Raw genomic sequence first — 16739 nt, 5'->3', positions numbered from 1 at the left:
AGAGAGTGAGCTCCCATGTCCTGCCTGTGTCAGATTCCCCCAGGGGTTCTAGAATGCCTGCTATGATCTTTTCTTTGGGCCAGGAACTAGTCCAGATTCCTGCAGTGCGTGTATCGTTTACGGATCTTAGCTTACCACACGTTGCCCTTCCTTTTTGAGATGCTGGGGATGTGAACTTCCGAGGACTCACCTGGCATGTTAAGCCCCTCAGCTTCCAGCTGGAGGCCTGGCACAGCCTCAGAGGACACATTTCACAGCGGTGTTCAGTGCCGTGCACCTCGGGTGCTGAGGTGGGCGGGTCGTGCACACCGAGGGGCTGTTGATGTGCCCACCCTAGGTGAGCAAGGGGGGCTTCCGGGGAACAGGGACTCCAGCACAGAGAGGGGACAGAGTCTCCTGAGGATGGGAAAAGCTAGTTTGGTTGTGAGAACAGAAGACAGATAATCAGACTAGAGAGCAGAGCGGGAGGACCAGGGAGGGAGATGCGGTGACGATCCAGGCCAGGAGACGAGGGCTGGCTGGGCTGCAGTGGGCAGGAGTGCAGGGGAGGCGAGCTGACAGCAGCAAAGGCGTGGCTGACCGGAACTCCCCTTGAGGCAGAAAGAGAAGCCGTGCCATTGCTTCCTGTGAACATGTAATAGTTCGCTTAACACGTGTCCCCAGGGCGCAGCAGCACTCAACAGCTTTGTACTGGACTCTGGGACATGGGTCACTCAGTTGGTTGTAGTGTCATCCCATGCATCAAAAGGTTGTGGGTTCGATTCCAGGTCAGGGCACATACCTAGTTTACGGGCTCGATCCCTGCTTGGGGCACCTATGGGAGGCGACTGATTGATGTTTCTCTCTCTAGCTCTCTCTTTCTCTCTCTCTAAAAATCAATAAGCATTTCCTCAAGTGAGGATTAAAAAAACAAAGCTTTGTACTAGGACAGTGATGGCGAACCTATGACACGCGTGTCAGAGGTGACAACGTGAACTCATTTTTTTTGGTTGATCTTTCTTTGTTAAATGGCATTTAAATATATAAAATAAATATCAAAAATATAAGTCTTTGTTTTACTATGGTTGCAAATATCAAAAAATTTCTATATGTGACACGGCACCAGAGTTAAGTTAGGGTTTTTCAAAATGCTGACACGCCGAGCTCAAAAGGTTCGCCATCACTGTCCTAGGAGCTGGTCTTGGATTGTAGTTGCACGCCTGGGTGGATGCCTGTGCGAGGTCCCCCAGGTGAAATGGGTGACATTGTTGGCCACCGTCAGGGTGACTCACAGCTGTGTGGGGAGTGAGTAAGGTAGTGCCGAGATGTGGAGGTGTTTGTATGGCAGGTGAGTATGAAATACTGTCTCATCGTTCAGAATGTTGTGTTATAATCTTGTTTCCTGTAAAGTACCTAACACGAACAGAAAATAAAATTTTAAAAGTTTTGTATATCTACTCAACTGGTTGTAAATTTATCAGCACTTTCAAATAAAAACAATGCAAAAAAGGATATTTTATACTTTGGAAATGTAGTGTTAAGACTTTGGCCTTTGCTGACAGTTGAACGTATGGGATGAAGAAGAGAGAGGCGTTATCATTTCTAGTTTCATGGTGATTCTGTGTGGGCGAACACCAGTGAGACTGATCAGCACGTCAGAGCGGGTCAGTGTGGGAGCAGCGTTTTCTTGCCGGCGGTATGTCTTCCCCCTTCCAATTGGTTGCCTTTCTTCCCAGGAAGAGTGATTGTCGCCACAAGTAAAGGAGTTTACATCTTGGTTCCCTTACCTCTGGAGAAACAAATACAGGATCTTCTAGCAAGCCACAGAGTGGAGGAGGCGTTGGTTTTAGCAAAAGGAGCCCGGAGGAATATTCCAAAGGAAAAATTTCAGGTCTGTAGCTACTGATGGAGGAAGCATGCCTCCGGGGCAGTAAGCAGAAAGCATTCAGGGTTAGCCCCACACAGGAGCCCTTCCTGTGTGCCGACCGCTCGGGCGGAGTTCCTTCGGCACATCCCACTGTGCAGGTAGGAAACGGGTGCAGAGCCACGGCCCGGGCAGCAGCCGCAGGACACGGCCGACAGCCAGGTCAGGCTGGGAGCCTCCGGCTCTGTGCTCGGTACACAGAGCTGTGTTTCTGATCAACTTCCTTCCTCAGTGGCCTTCAAAGAAGAATCAGGCATAATTCTGAAAGCCAAGAGTAGCAGCAGGTTACTTTGTTTCCTCCTTTAGAATTTGTGTTTGTTGGGATGGACTGAATTGTAAAAGTTTAGGTTTCTATTTTCTACAGGTTAACCATACTGATAACTATGTAATACTGCAGGAATCCACCTAGTTAATTTCCTTAGGAGAAAACTCAATGCACTTAAGAAACATGAGCTTTCGTAGAGTTGGTATGAATAAATGTAATGGATATAATAATCACAAGTTATTCTTATTTCTAATGAAGTCACATTCCCTAACAATTGCTGCTTGATCAACTGTCAGGTTAGTTCAGGTTACGCTCTGGAGTCGAGAGAAAAAGAAATGTGATGTGGGTGAGTGTACATTCATGTGAATGTCTAAGTCATCGTTGAAAGGGCTCATGGACGTAGAGTAACCCTTCACAGTCCGTGGCTGTGACTGCTGTGGAATGAGAGGATGCTTTATGCTGAAAAAGGTAGGTTCTGACAGCGAGAGGCAGGAAGTGTACTTAGTGGTTATGGGGTATGAAAGAAGGCATCTTTTCTCTATTTAAATAGTGATGAACTCTCATCCTTCTAATTTTTTAAAGTAAGACCTACCTATTAGCTCTCAGCAGGGGGCAGCAAAAGCAAAAGGAAGAAAGTGCCTGCTCAGGGCCTGCTGTGCTGAGCGCCTGTAGTGCTTTCCTTACACCGCCAGCCAGTGGCCCGGAGGAGCCAGTAGCCAGACCTGAGACCCTGCTGGGCCCCTCACTTCTCTCCCCTGTGTATCAGGGACCCCTGAGCTGCCGCCTGCAGACAAGTTGGATGGCTGGACAGGCCGGTCCTGGGGTGCCCCTCCTTGTGCACGTGCGCACGCACACACACACACACACACACATACACACACACACACACACACACACACACACGTACGTGCATGCACACGCACACGTGCACACTCATGTGCACACTTTAAGTTTGTAACATTTTCTTAGAGAGGCTCTCCTGGTTCTTTGTCTGCTTTTCCCTTTTCTTCTATCTTCTTGCCACGAGTAGACATATGCAGTGAGTATTAAGAACATTACTAGCCGCCTTGCTCTCCGGTCCGATATCTCAGTCGGCATGTCCCCTCTCTAACATGCTGTCTGCCTTCTCCCTGTTGCTGCAAACACACACAGCCCTGGGACCCTCAGAAGGACCTCGGGTTCAACCCTTTCTCCGTGCCCGTCGTTGCAGCTGGTTGGTGTCAGCAGCCTCCTCGGGGTGCCTGCTCCATCCTCCATGCCACCCTGGGGTGATCTTTCTAAACTGCAGACCACATCCTGGCGTAAAATGCATCAGTGGGGGCCTCCTGCCGACAGTAAAGTCCACACCCTGCAGGTGCTTCAGATCGGCCCCGCCCGCTTCCCTCCTCCCCTGCCCCCTCTGTCGCCCTGTGAAACGTGCCTGAACCACAGTTCACCTCACAGGGTAGAGGACCTGGGGAACAGCGGTTGAGCCCTACAGTGTGAAAGCCCTCTGAGAGGCATTTTAAACATTTCAGTCCTCAGAGCAGGTCAAACATAACCAGTACAGTCTGCAGAGACAGGAAGGCACGGCAGCTGGTGAGAGCAGAGCGCTGGGGCCTGTCTCCCCGTGCGGACCTGCCGTGCACCTGCCGCGCACTCGCACACCTCTCCCCCCCTTGCTCTACTGGAGCGACTTCCATGTGCTGTAAATTACTATTTCGATACCTTGTTGAAATATGCCTGTTCTTGAGCCTTCCCGGCTCCTGGGTAGACTCTTACTTCTTGGTTTCCCACCTCTGCTCATTTCTGGGCTGAGCTACAAAGGAATGGGTCCGCGTGAGTCACAGCTGTGGACCGGGCTCCCAACAACGCTGATGGGATGGGTGTGGAGCAGAGGTGGTTGTTTAGGGGTAACCTCTCCTGAAGGGGCTGTGTTTTTAGGGTTAGATGTGACCCTTATCATAAGGTACATTACTTACTTTAACGTTAGGATGCGTGCGACCAAATGCTAGCCCAGGCTTAGAGAAACCGGAAAGGGAGAGGAAGGAGCCAGGCGGTCAAGAGACTGGCATCTCACCGTTCACCCCTTCTCTTCATTTAAAGCAGGAACTGATCTTGCTCCACTGAGCGCTAGGGAGGGATTATCAGAAGTTTGACTGAGGGGCTGGGAGTAAAGGAGTATTTCTTCTAGAGATCCAAAGAGACAGAATGTGGCGCTTTAAGAAAGAGGCATCGAGGAGACAAAGGTGTGTGTCCAACGTTTCCTTGATTTGTGTCGTGTGCTGTGGATGGTATTTCTGTCGAAGCTTCTAAGCGTGGATCTGATAGCTGTCTTTCTTTCAGGGAATGTACAGAAGGATCCTGCAGCAGGCGGGCTTCATACACTTTGCACAACTGCAGTTCCTGGAAGCTAAAGAGCTCTTCAGGTAATTCGAGGTGCTGACAGCAGGACTTCCGAGGGTCCCTCTGTGCTCAGGGCTCCATTCCACCTCGATGCTGCGGTGGGAGGTGCTGCCCTGGTTAGATGGTACCCATCCCCTGCACCCTCAGCCTTAGTTTAGCTGTCCTGTATCTTAGAGGGTGGGGCTGATGCGGGCGTACAGGACAGGAGAGGGGAGTTTAAAGAGTGGATTTGATAACGTGGAGGGTTTTTAGGAAAATACTATTGTTCACTTTTCCTTTTCTCCAGAGGTTTCACAGGAAGCTATGAGTTTAGAACAAGAGCAGGCAGTTCTGGGAGGACTTATGAAAACGATTCCCTAAAGACTATAAATGGCCCGTCATAGTTAGCTCGCTCAGGAAGTTGTGTTTCTCCTGGGAGGTTCCCAGCACCATGAGTAACCCTGTCTGTACCAGGGCCATCTGCCTTCACCCCTCGCCCACTCCCATCTCACCTGTTCTCCCAGCTGCCCTGCCCTCTCACACTGTGTGCCCAGCATGCTTTGCAGAAGATTAGGTGAAACCTGTACCGTCGTCTGAGTACCCACTAACGCATTGCCTATGAGCAGCTTTCAGAATGCGGGGCTGGAGCAGAGCCTGCGCTGGGAGCCACCACAGGCTGTGCTGGTCTGTGCGGCCTCCAGGGCCTGCGCTCAGGAGGAGCCGTGCCTGCCGCCAGCTCCCGGCGCCATGCACTGGGGCTCTGATCGTGTCCCTGGTCCCGGATTAGTTGCAGAGAATAGACTCAGGCTAAAGAAGGGGTTCCCGTGTGAGCCTGGTGCCTGCTAACCTTTTGCCTGCAGAAGTTCTCCGCTGTTGTCATCTGCGCCTGGATGATCACTAGCTTTGGGGTTGGGGAGGAGTCCTGGTCCCTGTGGGCTGACGCTCTCACTCACGCCTGGTCTTGTCCCCATGGAATTGGCAGCCTCCTCACTGGGGTCTTCCGTCACGTCACAGGTTAATTTAAAATACAGGTGAACGGTCATGGTGCGCTCCTAGGAAAGTTTGCCGATTTTGGCAGAATAAATGTGGGCTCCTGTGCTTTCCACGTCAGCCTCTGTATCACTTACCGTTACATCAACTGCTGCTCGCTTTTGTCAGCGAGGCCGGGGAAGTGCAGGTTTGAGGGGGACCCTCCTGGGACAGGCATGATTCTGCCTTCCCTTCCTGTGCCCTCGGCAGACCATGCTAATAATACTCGTGATTTTTTCCTCACTCATCTGGGGCTGGTTCTCAGATTCCTTCTCCATTTGCTGTTAGAAGTTTGGTGCTGCTCACATGGCCGGCGCCCGCACCTCGCACCTTCCCACCCTCTCACCCTCCCACCCTCCCACGGCGGGTGTGTCCCACAGGCGGCTCTGACCCTGGGCCAGGCCTGAGGCTTTGCTGGCATTGTTGCTATTAGCACTGTGGGCAGAACTGGGGCGGAGGGAGGCGAGGGGAGAGGGAGCGGCGATGCGGTAGCGATGGGCGTTCCTGGAGGGCCTCCTGGGCCTTGCGAGGTGAGGACTGCTGGCCGCTTGAGTCCTCAGGAGTCCCTGGAAATTTCCGCGGTGCCCATGTCCCGGGTCCCAGGTGCCTGCTGAGGAAGCTGGAAGCTGGGGTTCCGCAGAGCCTGTAGGACGTCCAGCAGCCGGGGAGGAAGCAGTGCAGGACGACCCGATGCTGATGGGTGTTGCCTTTGTGTCTCTTTCTTTGCCCTGGGGCCCCGGGGAGCCACAGCCCGTGGTGTGCGGCTGTGTCGGAGTTTCACTGCAGCACGTGTTGTGCGTCCTCTCTCTGGTCCCCTCCCTCTGTGTGAGATCAGGTGGTGGCACTCGGCCCGGGGATGCTGTGCCTCACGTGCAGGTGAAGGCGGTCTCTGCGGTGGTGCGCCGCTCTCCTGCTCCGTGCGCAGCGTGCCCGCCCTCCAGTGCTGTTTGTGTGCCTACGTGCACTCTCTCTCTCTTTTTGCTTCATTTAGTTTGACACTGTAATTGCAGAAGCGGCCAGCTTGACGTCCGGGAGCTGATCTCTCTGTGCCCCTTCCTGTTGCCCACCTCCTCTTCATTCACGCGGTCTCACCCTCCTCTCCACGAGTACGCAGACCTGAACCAGCTGACCCAGGGCGACCAGGAGAAGGCGGCCAAGTGCAAGCGCTTCCTCATGACCTACCTGGAAGAAGTGCGCAGCTCAGAGGTGGTCCACAGCTACAAGGAGGACGTGGACACGGCCCTGCTCAAGCTGTACGCCGAGGCCGGCCACGCCAGCCTGCTGGACCTCCTGGTCACCGAGAACGCCTGCCTGCTGGCCGACAGCGCTGCCTGGCTGGAGAAGCACAAGCGGTGAGTGTGCTCCGCGTGCCCGGCTTCCTGCTTGGCCTTCCCTCCCGTGGGGAGGCTGCCGTGAAGCCGATGAAGCCAGTGGGTTTGAGTTGCCGAGGCCCTCAAGGGGCTGCCCTGAAGTCCCAGTGACAGCCAGCGCCCTCCGGTGGCGTCTTCCGTGTGGAGCTAACCAGCCTGTCGTAAGTGAAGTGGTCCTCAGGTTGCTCCTGTTCCAGGTAGGATTCGCCTGCGGAAGACACCAGTGTTTGTTGGCACAGTTAATAGCGCACGTTACCCACTGATGCCCAGTTTGAATAGATAGACAGACATCTGGATAAATAGATAAGAGGGGGCTTCTTGGTCTCGTGGGTAAGAGGTTATGGCTTAAAACTCTTCGTTACGGGCACACGTTAGTAGGCGGCCATCCCCTTGCCCCTCGTGCGAGGGCAGTTAATCCGAGGACACGGATTGGGTGCGGGTGGCAGCTTCCTCCTCCTGGGATGTCACGTGGTCGAATCTTCTGGGCCTCATGAGTTTTTTCTTTAAAAGTGTTGGGTGACCCCCACACTCCACTTGGCAGTAAGGTTCTTGGTCTGTGGTTTTTGTTATGTATTTGAAATGACAACTGCCCTGGTGAAATCTGACGGGGACTGGGTGAGTCCAGTGCTTGACCCTGTTCAGAGGCCAAGACAAGAGTCTGGTGGCTGGTCTCCACGTGGCGCTGCTCCTCCAGCTGTCCCTCCAATTCCTGAACGCGTGTGGAGTGGAGTCGTTTTGTTTAGGACCAGAAAATACGCTGACACCTCGCGGTAGTGATGGGATGACAGGGTCCGGAGAGTCAGCCATATCCTGGGAGTTTGCTCTGTGTGGGAAGAAATCTGACACCTCCTGGGTCCCTTGCTCCAGTCCCCTGCTGGGGAGGAGGGGACCAGGAGCAGGACACACCTGCAGAACTCGGAAGGGTGGCCGTGGCTCACTGCCCAGGCAATGCCAATGTCATTGCTAATCCTTTCTACTTGCTCAAGGTCACACAGTCATAAGTAATGCAGCCTGAATAGAAACTCATGTCCTTGAACTCTGGTGGGCTGCCCCAGGACTTTCCCTGATGTTCCATTCTCTGTGATGCCTGGATCCTGTTGGTCTTTACTGCTGTTCATGTTCAACTCCTTACTCCTTCTTGCAATAATAGTTCAGGTAGCAAACCTTCCAAATAGTCCTTTAATATTAGGTTAAAGTGGCTAACTGAAGATATATGAAATTATAGTAATATTTGAAGCAAATTGTAAAGAAATTTCAAATGTGATTTTCCATAGTAAAGTCATAGTTTTATTGGTCAGCTTATCTTAGACTTGAATGTGTTTTTTTTGGAAATTGATAGGGCATAAATTTTTTATTTTAATCCTCACCTGATAATATGCTTAGTAATATGCTTAGAGAGAGACAGAAAGGTTGATGTCAGAGAGAAACATTGATTGGTTGCCTCCTGTACATGCCCAACCAGGGATGGAACCCACAGCCTGGGGATGTGCTCCGACCAGGAGTCGAACCTGACGCTTTTGGTGCCCTGGGAGGACACTCCAACTATCTGCCACTGTCCAGGGTGCTGGGTGTGCATTTAACACTATAAGTAAATAAGCAGAAACGAGGACCTTGTTGCTGAACTCTGAGGGGGGAGAAGGCAGGGTGGGGGGTCACTGTGGGGTGCCCCACAGAAGGCGGGAGGGGCACTCACCACGCTGTTTTCCTGCAGGTATTTTGCACTGGGACTGCTCTACCACCATAATGACCAGGATGCGGCTGCAGTTCAGGTTAGTTCAAACGCACGTTGGCATTATTGGGAAACCAGTCCGTGTGCCTTAGTGTAGCTTAAAAGTCATCACAACTTGAGAGAGACCACTTTCCCCTGATCTGTAAGCTTTTGTAAACAACAAGATGACTACTGTTTTTAGAAAGTGAATGTCTTGAGAATGTGGGCCAAGAATTTTTCCTTTGTCTTTACATCTCTTCATAAGAACATTATGAAGGCTGAGTTTTTTGAAATCTTAAGAAATAAAAATATGCTTTCTTATTGAGGCTTCAGACATTTGCCTTCACTGCCTTATTAGAAAATTAACACTGGGAATAAGTTTGTTTTATAATTCCCTGCTAATGTTAGCGAATTTATGATATTAATAACTGTTAATGAGAGTAACGATTGCCAGAGAGCTGGGTAAATTATTATCCCTGTGTCATCTGTGACAAAACTAAAACTGGTTGCCGGCCAGTGGTAGGGCGTCGACCTATGGACTGGGCGGTCATGTTTGGCTTCCCAGTTGGGGTACATGCCCGGGTTGCCGGCTCCATCCCCACTGTGGGGTGTGCAGGAGGCAGCTGATCAATGATTCTCTCTCATTGTTGATGTTTCTATTTCTCTGTTCCTCTTCCTTCTCTCTGAAATTGCAAAAATATTTAAAAACACACAAAACTGAAGATGGTCAAGGTAGGTTCAAACCACTGACCAGCGGTAGAGCTGGGGGTGGAACCAGAACTGGCCGGATGCGGAGCCTGAATCAAGTGACCAATGTTAGTCTTGCATCTGGCAGCATCTGACTGACCGCTCTCACACTCTTGGGAGACCGTTCCCCTGTGGTAGTTGCCATCCACTGGGATTGCTGTGGTTTTTATGGAAAGGAAAGTCTTTTTTTTTTCAATTATAGTTTACATTTAATATTATTTTGTATTAGTTTCAGGTGTACAGCATAGTGGTTAGACAATCCATATACTTTTTAAAAATTTGTTAGTGTTGAAAGTATTACATAAGTCCCCTTTTTCCCCCTTGACCTCTCCCAGCCTGTCCCTGTCCCCCCAGCCCAGGCCTTCACCCCCCTATTATCTGTGTCCATTGGTTATGCTTATATGCATGCAAGTTCTTTGGTTGGTCTCTTACCCTCTGCCTCCCGCCTTCCCTCTAAGGCAGTGGTTCTCAACCTTCTGGCCCTTTAAGTACAGTTCCTCATGTTGTGACCCAACCATAAAATTATTATTTTCGTTGCTACTTCATAACTGTAATGTTGCTACTGTTATGAATCGTAATGTAAATATCTGATATGCAGGATGGTCTTAGGTGACCCCTGTGAAAGGGTCATTCGACCGCCAGAGGGGTCGCGACCCACAGGTTGAGAACCGCTGCTCTAAGGTTTGATGGCTGTTTAATGCTTCTATGTCTCTGGATCTATTTTTGTTCATCAGTTTATGTTGTTCATTATATTCCACAAATGAGTGAGATCATGTGATACTTATCTTTCTCTGACTGGCTTATTTCACTTAGCATAATGCTCTCCAGTTCCATCCATGCTATTGGAAATGGTAGGCGTTCCTTCCTTTTTACAGTAGCATAGTATTCCATTGTGTAGATGTACCACAGTTTTCTAATCCATTTGTTTGCTGATGGGCATTTAGGCTGTTTCCAGATCTTAGCTATGGTGAATTGTGCTGCTATGAACAGAGGGGTGCACCTGTTCTGATTGGTGTTTCTGGTTTCTTGGGATGTATTCCTAGAAGTGGGCTCATGGGTCAAATGGGAGTTCCATTTTTAGTTTTTTGAGGGCTCTCCATACTGTCTTCCACAGAGGCTGCCCCGGTCTCAGTCCCTTGGGTTGCTTTGTGCCACAGTTTCCCTGTGGGCCTTCTTTTCTGTGCTTTGTGAGAAGCCACGACCACCAGCACCACTCAGCAAGCTGAGGCAGCTTCCTGACTTTGGCAAAGGCACACTCACATTTGCTTAAACTATTGTGGCAGCATCACTGCAGAACAGGCTGAGAGAGAAAAATGGTTCCCACCAGCAGGCACCCCACGGCTGAAAGTAGATTTGAGTGTCAAAGATAAATTTTTATTTTTTACATCACATAATTACATAAGAATTATAGTTTGCCCTAACCGGTTTGGCTCAGTGGATAGAGCGTCGGCCTGCGGACTGAAGGGTCCCAGGTTCGATTATGGTCAAGGGCATGTACCGTGGTTGTGGGCACATCCCCAGTAAGGGGTGTGCAGGAGGCAGCTGATTGATGTTTCTCTCTCATCGGTGTTTCTAACTCTCTATCCCTCTCCCTTCCTTTCTGTAAAAAATCAATAAATATATTTAAAAAAAGAATTATAGCTTGATATACATGTAATAATATTAGCAGAGGTATATTTAGAGATTTACAAAATTGAAATAATATGAAAAAAATCTCACTATATGACAGACAACCACTATGTTTTTAAAGTGACACATTTTAGTGTGTGTGATCAGATGATTTGGTTTAGGGAACTCAGTGTTGAAGAACCTGGTGCCATAAAATATGTTGGCGCGCCTATCGTCGGACTCAGCCGCTGCTGCCTGCCCGTTTCTGGGGCTTCTGGCTGGTGGCGTGGCCTGCAGTGCAGCGTGGAGGAGGGCGCGGAGGCACCTCGGGCAGCGGGCAGTGCCACGGCGGGCGGGCAGCGGCCCCTCTGCCCTGATGCTGCCCCTGCTGGGCTCGAAGGCAAGCTTCACTTCACGGCAGGAAGTTCTGCAAGAAATGGCAGAGGCCTCTCATTACGGCCTGTCCCGGGGCCTTGTGCAAAGGCTATCGGACACTAGGGGACAGAATCAGAGCGTTTGAAAGGACAGTGTCTATCACAGTAGGAAAAAGACTTTAGGTGAGGAATTCCTGGAATGGAGAAGGTGGAGACAGCCTGGCCAGCGGTCCTGGGTGACTTCGGTGCTGAGCTGTCAGTGACCGCGTTACTTTGTGCAGAAACTTGCTGGACACACCCACCTCTCCCACACAGGGCGTGTGTGACCTGTGTCACTGACGTCACTAAAGAGGGGGGAGAAGGACAGGTGATTTGTTTTCTTGATTTCCTGAGCCATGTCTTCTACACTTCTTTATTTCTCTGAGAAAAAGTTAAATTTGACTTAAGCACTTAAAATTTGTCCGACTGCTTTTAAGTATTAAAAGGCCAAAAAAGTAAGCGTGTGCCCTTTCTCAGCCGCTTCTAGCAGGTACGTAAGCTTTTGTTTCTTCTCGTTGCTCCTGCCAGTTGTGGGTGAACATTGTGAACGGGGAGATTGACGACCCCACGCGCGCAGACCTGTACGACTACGTGGTGGACTTCCTCACCCACAGCCCGGACCACGCGCTGGTGTGGAAGCACGCCGACTGGGCCTTGCAGAAAAGTGAGGAGGTTTGTGCTTCGTAAATGCATTCGGGGGGGGTGGGGCTGGGGTGGTAAAGACAGACAAAGCCTTGATTCGGGTGGGTAAGCAAGCTTCGCTTTGAGCTGTGTCCGCGTCCTTTGCTCCCCTTTACAAGCCCCTGCGCACCTGGCGTCCCAGCTTTTCAGTGCTTTTGGAGATGTGCTGTTCAGCATCCTGTCTGGGCGGGCCACGTTAGAGACGCGGCAGCATAGCCAGCCCCATTCTTAGCATCTTCTGCAAAACCCCACCTAACTGCGGCTGGCGGCCCTGTGGTCCGTGGACGGGAGCAGGATCCGATGGCTGCTCTGCAGGCTGGGTGCCCGGCCTGGGCCACGCCAGGCGAACCGCTGCCCTGTCTCTGCTCCCACCGCCATGATGTGGGGGTCGTGGGTCTGGAGGAAGGAGGGCAGCCGTGAGCAGGACTGGCCCATCTCAGAGGCTAAGCAAGGATGTCAGTGGTCAGTGGGAGAGCACTGGGGACCCAGAGGGGACAGCGTGCTCGGGGCAGGGCCTGAATCCCGAGGACAGGCCCAAGACGCCTGGGGAAGCATTCAGTTCTCGCCGCTGAGAACGCCTGCGCGGCCTCTTTCCCTCTGGAGACACAACGGTAGCTTTCTGATGCAGGGCCTTGGCCACAGGTGCCCTTCTGAAATGTGGGTCGCCCGTGTCCTCCCTGGTGCTGTCCTAACTGGAGTCGGCCGTGTGCTCCGTGTACGTTTCCCATCCTCTGTATCTGCGCTGGCACACACAGCACCACGCGCCGACCTGCTCACGCCCGGCTGACAGCCTAGTGCCGCTGCAGTGACAAGGTGGTCACGGCGCTCGGGCTCTGGGTGCTCCCTGACCCTGCACCGGTCCCTCACATGTGTCACCTCTTTTAAACAAGGAGACGGCCCCAGTGGGCGCCTCAGGATGGGAGCCCGGGCTCCGAGAGCTCTGAACGTCCCCAGGCGCTGCAGTTGGCAGAGCCGAGCTGCGCTGTTCCGCTGATGGGCTTTGTGGCGTGCGAGCGTGTGTGTAAGAGTGCACACAGTGCCCGGGGCAGGTGCAGGCTGGGTTTGCTTCCCTGCGTGCCGTCGGCACGTCCTCAGAGCACGGAATTGCACCGTGGGCCCCGGGAGACAGGCCGGAGGCAGCCTGGACACTGGGTGCTCCACCAAGCAGTGTCAGCGTCAGGAGAATGGGCCGCTGGGTGGGCAGCACTTCAGATCCTTCACTTCCTAGTCAGCCAGTGACCATCCTGGTTTGGGATGATCTTAATATTACAAAGTTTTGCTTTATGGGTTGTTTCCAATAAATGTTTCGTTCTTTAACTTCTGGCCCTTTGGAGGGAATGGCCAGGCTGTGAGGAGGGCCGGGCCAGCAGCCTCTGCTCCGTCTGCGAGCTTCCTGTGCACTGCTCCCAGAGCCTCCGGCTTCACCCAGAGCGCGGACCGGGAGCTCGGGACACGGTGAGAGGGGCCTGTGCACAGCAGGCACTCAGGCGCGCTCTCCCCGCAGGTTGGAGTTCAGGTTTTCACCAGGAGGCCTTTGGAGGAGCAGCAGGACGGTTTCAATCCAGACGATGTGCTCACTCGCCTTAAGAAATACCCCAACGCCCTTGTGCGGTACCTGGAACACCTGGTTATGGACAGGAACCTGCAGGTGAGCCCCGCGAAGTGGGTCAGGTGGGCCGATGGCAGCATCCCGCTCTAAGCGACGGGATTCAACACTAAGACTTGGTGGCAGGTGGTCCTCGTGTAGCGTTTTCTGTGCCCTGGCTGCCCAGCTGTGCTGCTGGTGGTCTGCAGGAGCTGGCGGTTGTGAAAGAGGCGGGAGGAGTAAGTAGCTTCTTACCCTCATCTCATGTCCACCCTGCTCGTACGTTCCTTCTCTACTCCTTCCTTGTTGATTTTCTTAAAGGAAATGAGAGAAGCTGTACCTCTTTGGAGAATCCTGTGGCCCTTCTCAAAATGAGAAGTAGCTCTTTTATAGTTTCCCTGTAAGTTATTTATTTATTTATTTTTATTGATTTCAGAGAGGAAGGAACAGGGAGAGAGAGATAGAAATATCAATGATGAGAGAGAATCACTGATTGGCTGCCTCCTGCACGTCACCCACTGGGGATCAAGTCCGCAACCCGGGCATGTGCCCCTGACTGGAACCGAACCTGGGACATTTCAGTCTGCAGGCCGAGGCTCTACCCACCGAGCCAAACCAGCTAGGGCCCCGTGGATTTTAAATCCGCCTTCTCTGCGTTGTGGTTTCTGAGAGGGTTTTGACCAGCCAGCGTGTTGTGCATTGTCCTTGTGAATCCGCCAGGTCCCCTCGGCACTGCGGGCCGGGCACCCAGTCTCCCCCTCGCGAACACGTTTGCTTGGCCCGTTTCCTGCAGAGGGAAGAGTACCACACGCGCTTGGCCCTCCTCTACCTGGACGCGGTGCTGCAGCGGACGCCCGGCGCCAGCGGCTCGGGGGCCGAGGTGACGGAGACCCAGGCGAAGCTGCGACGCCTGCTGCAGAAGTCCGACTTGTACCGAGTGCACTTCCTGATGGGTGAGGCGAGCTCGTGGTCGCTCCACGGTAACCCTCGGGTGGCGGGAGCAGGGCAAGGCTTCGGCATCGCTCCTGTGGTTCCGTGGGCGATCCCTGGAGCCTTCAGGCACAAAGCCAGCCCCGCTGGAGGGGGGCTGTAGTCTCCACAGACAACTAGTGAGGACGCTGCTGCGCTCGGGAGACCGGGCCAGGTCCCTGCGCACTCTGATCCCTAGCTCTCCCTCGGCCGGTCCGTGCAGAGCGTGTTTGATGCCTCTGTGTAAAGACCCTCATGTAGTATCAGCTGATTTGTGAACACTGTCTCACAGCAGCAGCGCCGAGTCAGCCCCCCCGAGGCTCAGCGGACGCACCGCTCCTGGGAGGCACCAGCCCTCCTGTGCTGCCAGCGTAGCCGCGTCCAGCCCTGAGCCTGGGCCGTTGTCAATGCTGAACCACCTCCAGAAGCACAGCCGTGCTGCCCCGGGACCTGAGGACCGCGATAAGCACACGTGTGCCCAGTGAGAGCCGAGCGTCGCTTTGCTTCACCGGTCGCTGGCTCACCCGTTTGGCCACGCGGGCGAGGCCACAGATGCCTCAGAAGCACCACAAGTATTGCTTTTGGAGTTACAGATAGATGCTGGCGAGGAGGCACATACAGAATCTGCAAACACTGGGGACTGACTATGTGTATCCCAGGCATAGGTCACAACGCTCAGCACGCAGTGTGACGCTTATCTGCTGACCTTTGTAGCAGAGGAATGTGAAGCTCAGAGCAGGTGCCCAGTGGGCCCAGCTCGCCAGCCCCACAGCAGGCGTTCCGAGCAGGCGCAGAGGCCAACACTGGCCCCAGCCCGCACTTGACGTTCAGACGGTCGCCCACAGCCACCGCCCGTTATGATGGGCCAGTGCCCGTGCGGTCATGCTTGTTCAGCATTTCCACTGCCCCCTGACGTACGTCCTACTTTATGCTGTACAGATCCCTTCATAACAGCTTCATGCTACTCAGTTTGTCGATGGCTGTTCTTATCCCGCCACTTTTGTGGAGCATGCGTAGTGTCAGACGTGCACAGAGGGTGGAGAGCGGTGTGGCTGGAATCCTGTCCTCCTAACCGAGGGTCAGGTGAGGCCGTGGAAGCTCCGCGTGGGGCCCAGGGAGTAGCAGGCCAGGCCTCGGGTGGATGGGCCGGGGAGCTGCCCCGAGGCGGCCCTGTTCTGACAGTCAGAAGGTAAGCCTGGGAGCGTGCAGGAAGTGGGTGTCCCCAAGACTGGAACAGCACTGCCACTCAGACGACCGCTGCCCCCTGGGAGTCAGGTGACTCGGGGTGTCACTGGGGCACGTGGCATAGTAGTTCCTGCCAAGCCCACCCATGGGGGCAAGAGTCAAGCATGAATGAGACGGCAGACGTGAAGGTGTAGGTCGCTGCCAGACCTTTTCATCACCGTCTTTGTGCCTCTCCTTACGGGTGGCATCCACTTAGGAGTGATGTGTTCAGGGTCTGTGAGGACAGCTGGTGCCTGTGCAGCCTGTGTCTGGTGCCGTCGGTGGCCTGTGGATGAGCCAGCCCTTTGCTGCAGGACTGGTGGTGTCTGCCTTGTGCGTCAGGCGTGGATGTGGCCAAACTTCAAATGCAAAAGACCTGTAATTGGAATAATCCTTGGTCCCTGGAGAGGTGGTCCTCGGAACACCCCTGCCCAGTGGGAGAGACCTTACATTATCGTCCTGGCTGGCAGGGGAGTGGGCAGCAAAGGGACGTCACTGAGGAGACGCGGCCCACCGAGGGCAGCTGGCCCCTGTGCTCCTCTGCTGGTGCCACTTACTTATCGCCTGGACATTTACATTGTGGACAAACAGGAAAATCTTTAGGCCGAGCATGTCAAACTCAAAGGCTAACACGGGCCAAATAAACAAGGCTTAAGTGTATGTGGTCCCCAAAAAACAAAAGCTTCAATTTTCATAGAAACATAGGTTTATTTCAATAGAGACATGCTGAATACAAAGGGCTGCAATAAACGAGTCATCATTAACAAAATAATAGAACATTTTAATAAAAATTAATATTTTTTCTTGCACATTAACTTACCAAACTGAATAACTGCACGAATTAATAAGCGTAACGCAAATAAACCTATTTTT

General features: G+C 52.9%; 1 protein-coding gene across 3 annotated transcripts in view; it reads left to right on the top strand.

Annotated features, from left to right (window-relative positions):
• Nucleotides 1–16739, top strand: part of TGFBRAP1 (transforming growth factor beta receptor associated protein 1) — a 38783-nt gene that overhangs the window by 16426 nt on the left and 5618 nt on the right. For all 3 annotated transcript variants that reach the window (XM_006098352.2, XM_023762075.1, XM_023762076.1), the window contains exons 3-9: nucleotides 1716–1870; nucleotides 4494–4576; nucleotides 6572–6913; nucleotides 8643–8700; nucleotides 11936–12079; nucleotides 13593–13736; nucleotides 14467–14626. In XM_006098352.2, the coding sequence (XP_006098414.1) occupies nucleotides 1716–1870; nucleotides 4494–4576; nucleotides 6572–6913; nucleotides 8643–8700; nucleotides 11936–12079; nucleotides 13593–13736; nucleotides 14467–14626 (1086 nt within the window). The remainder of the gene's footprint in view (nucleotides 1–1715; nucleotides 1871–4493; nucleotides 4577–6571; nucleotides 6914–8642; nucleotides 8701–11935; nucleotides 12080–13592; nucleotides 13737–14466; nucleotides 14627–16739) is intronic.

The sequence above is a fragment of the Myotis lucifugus genome, unplaced genomic scaffold (assembly GCF_000147115.1).
Source record: "Myotis lucifugus unplaced genomic scaffold, Myoluc2.0 scaffold_230, whole genome shotgun sequence".
In the NCBI taxonomy this organism is placed as follows: Eukaryota; Metazoa; Chordata; class Mammalia; order Chiroptera; family Vespertilionidae; genus Myotis; species Myotis lucifugus.
The sequence above is the reverse complement of the archived record's forward strand: the minus strand, read 5'-3'. Positions and strand labels throughout refer to the sequence as shown.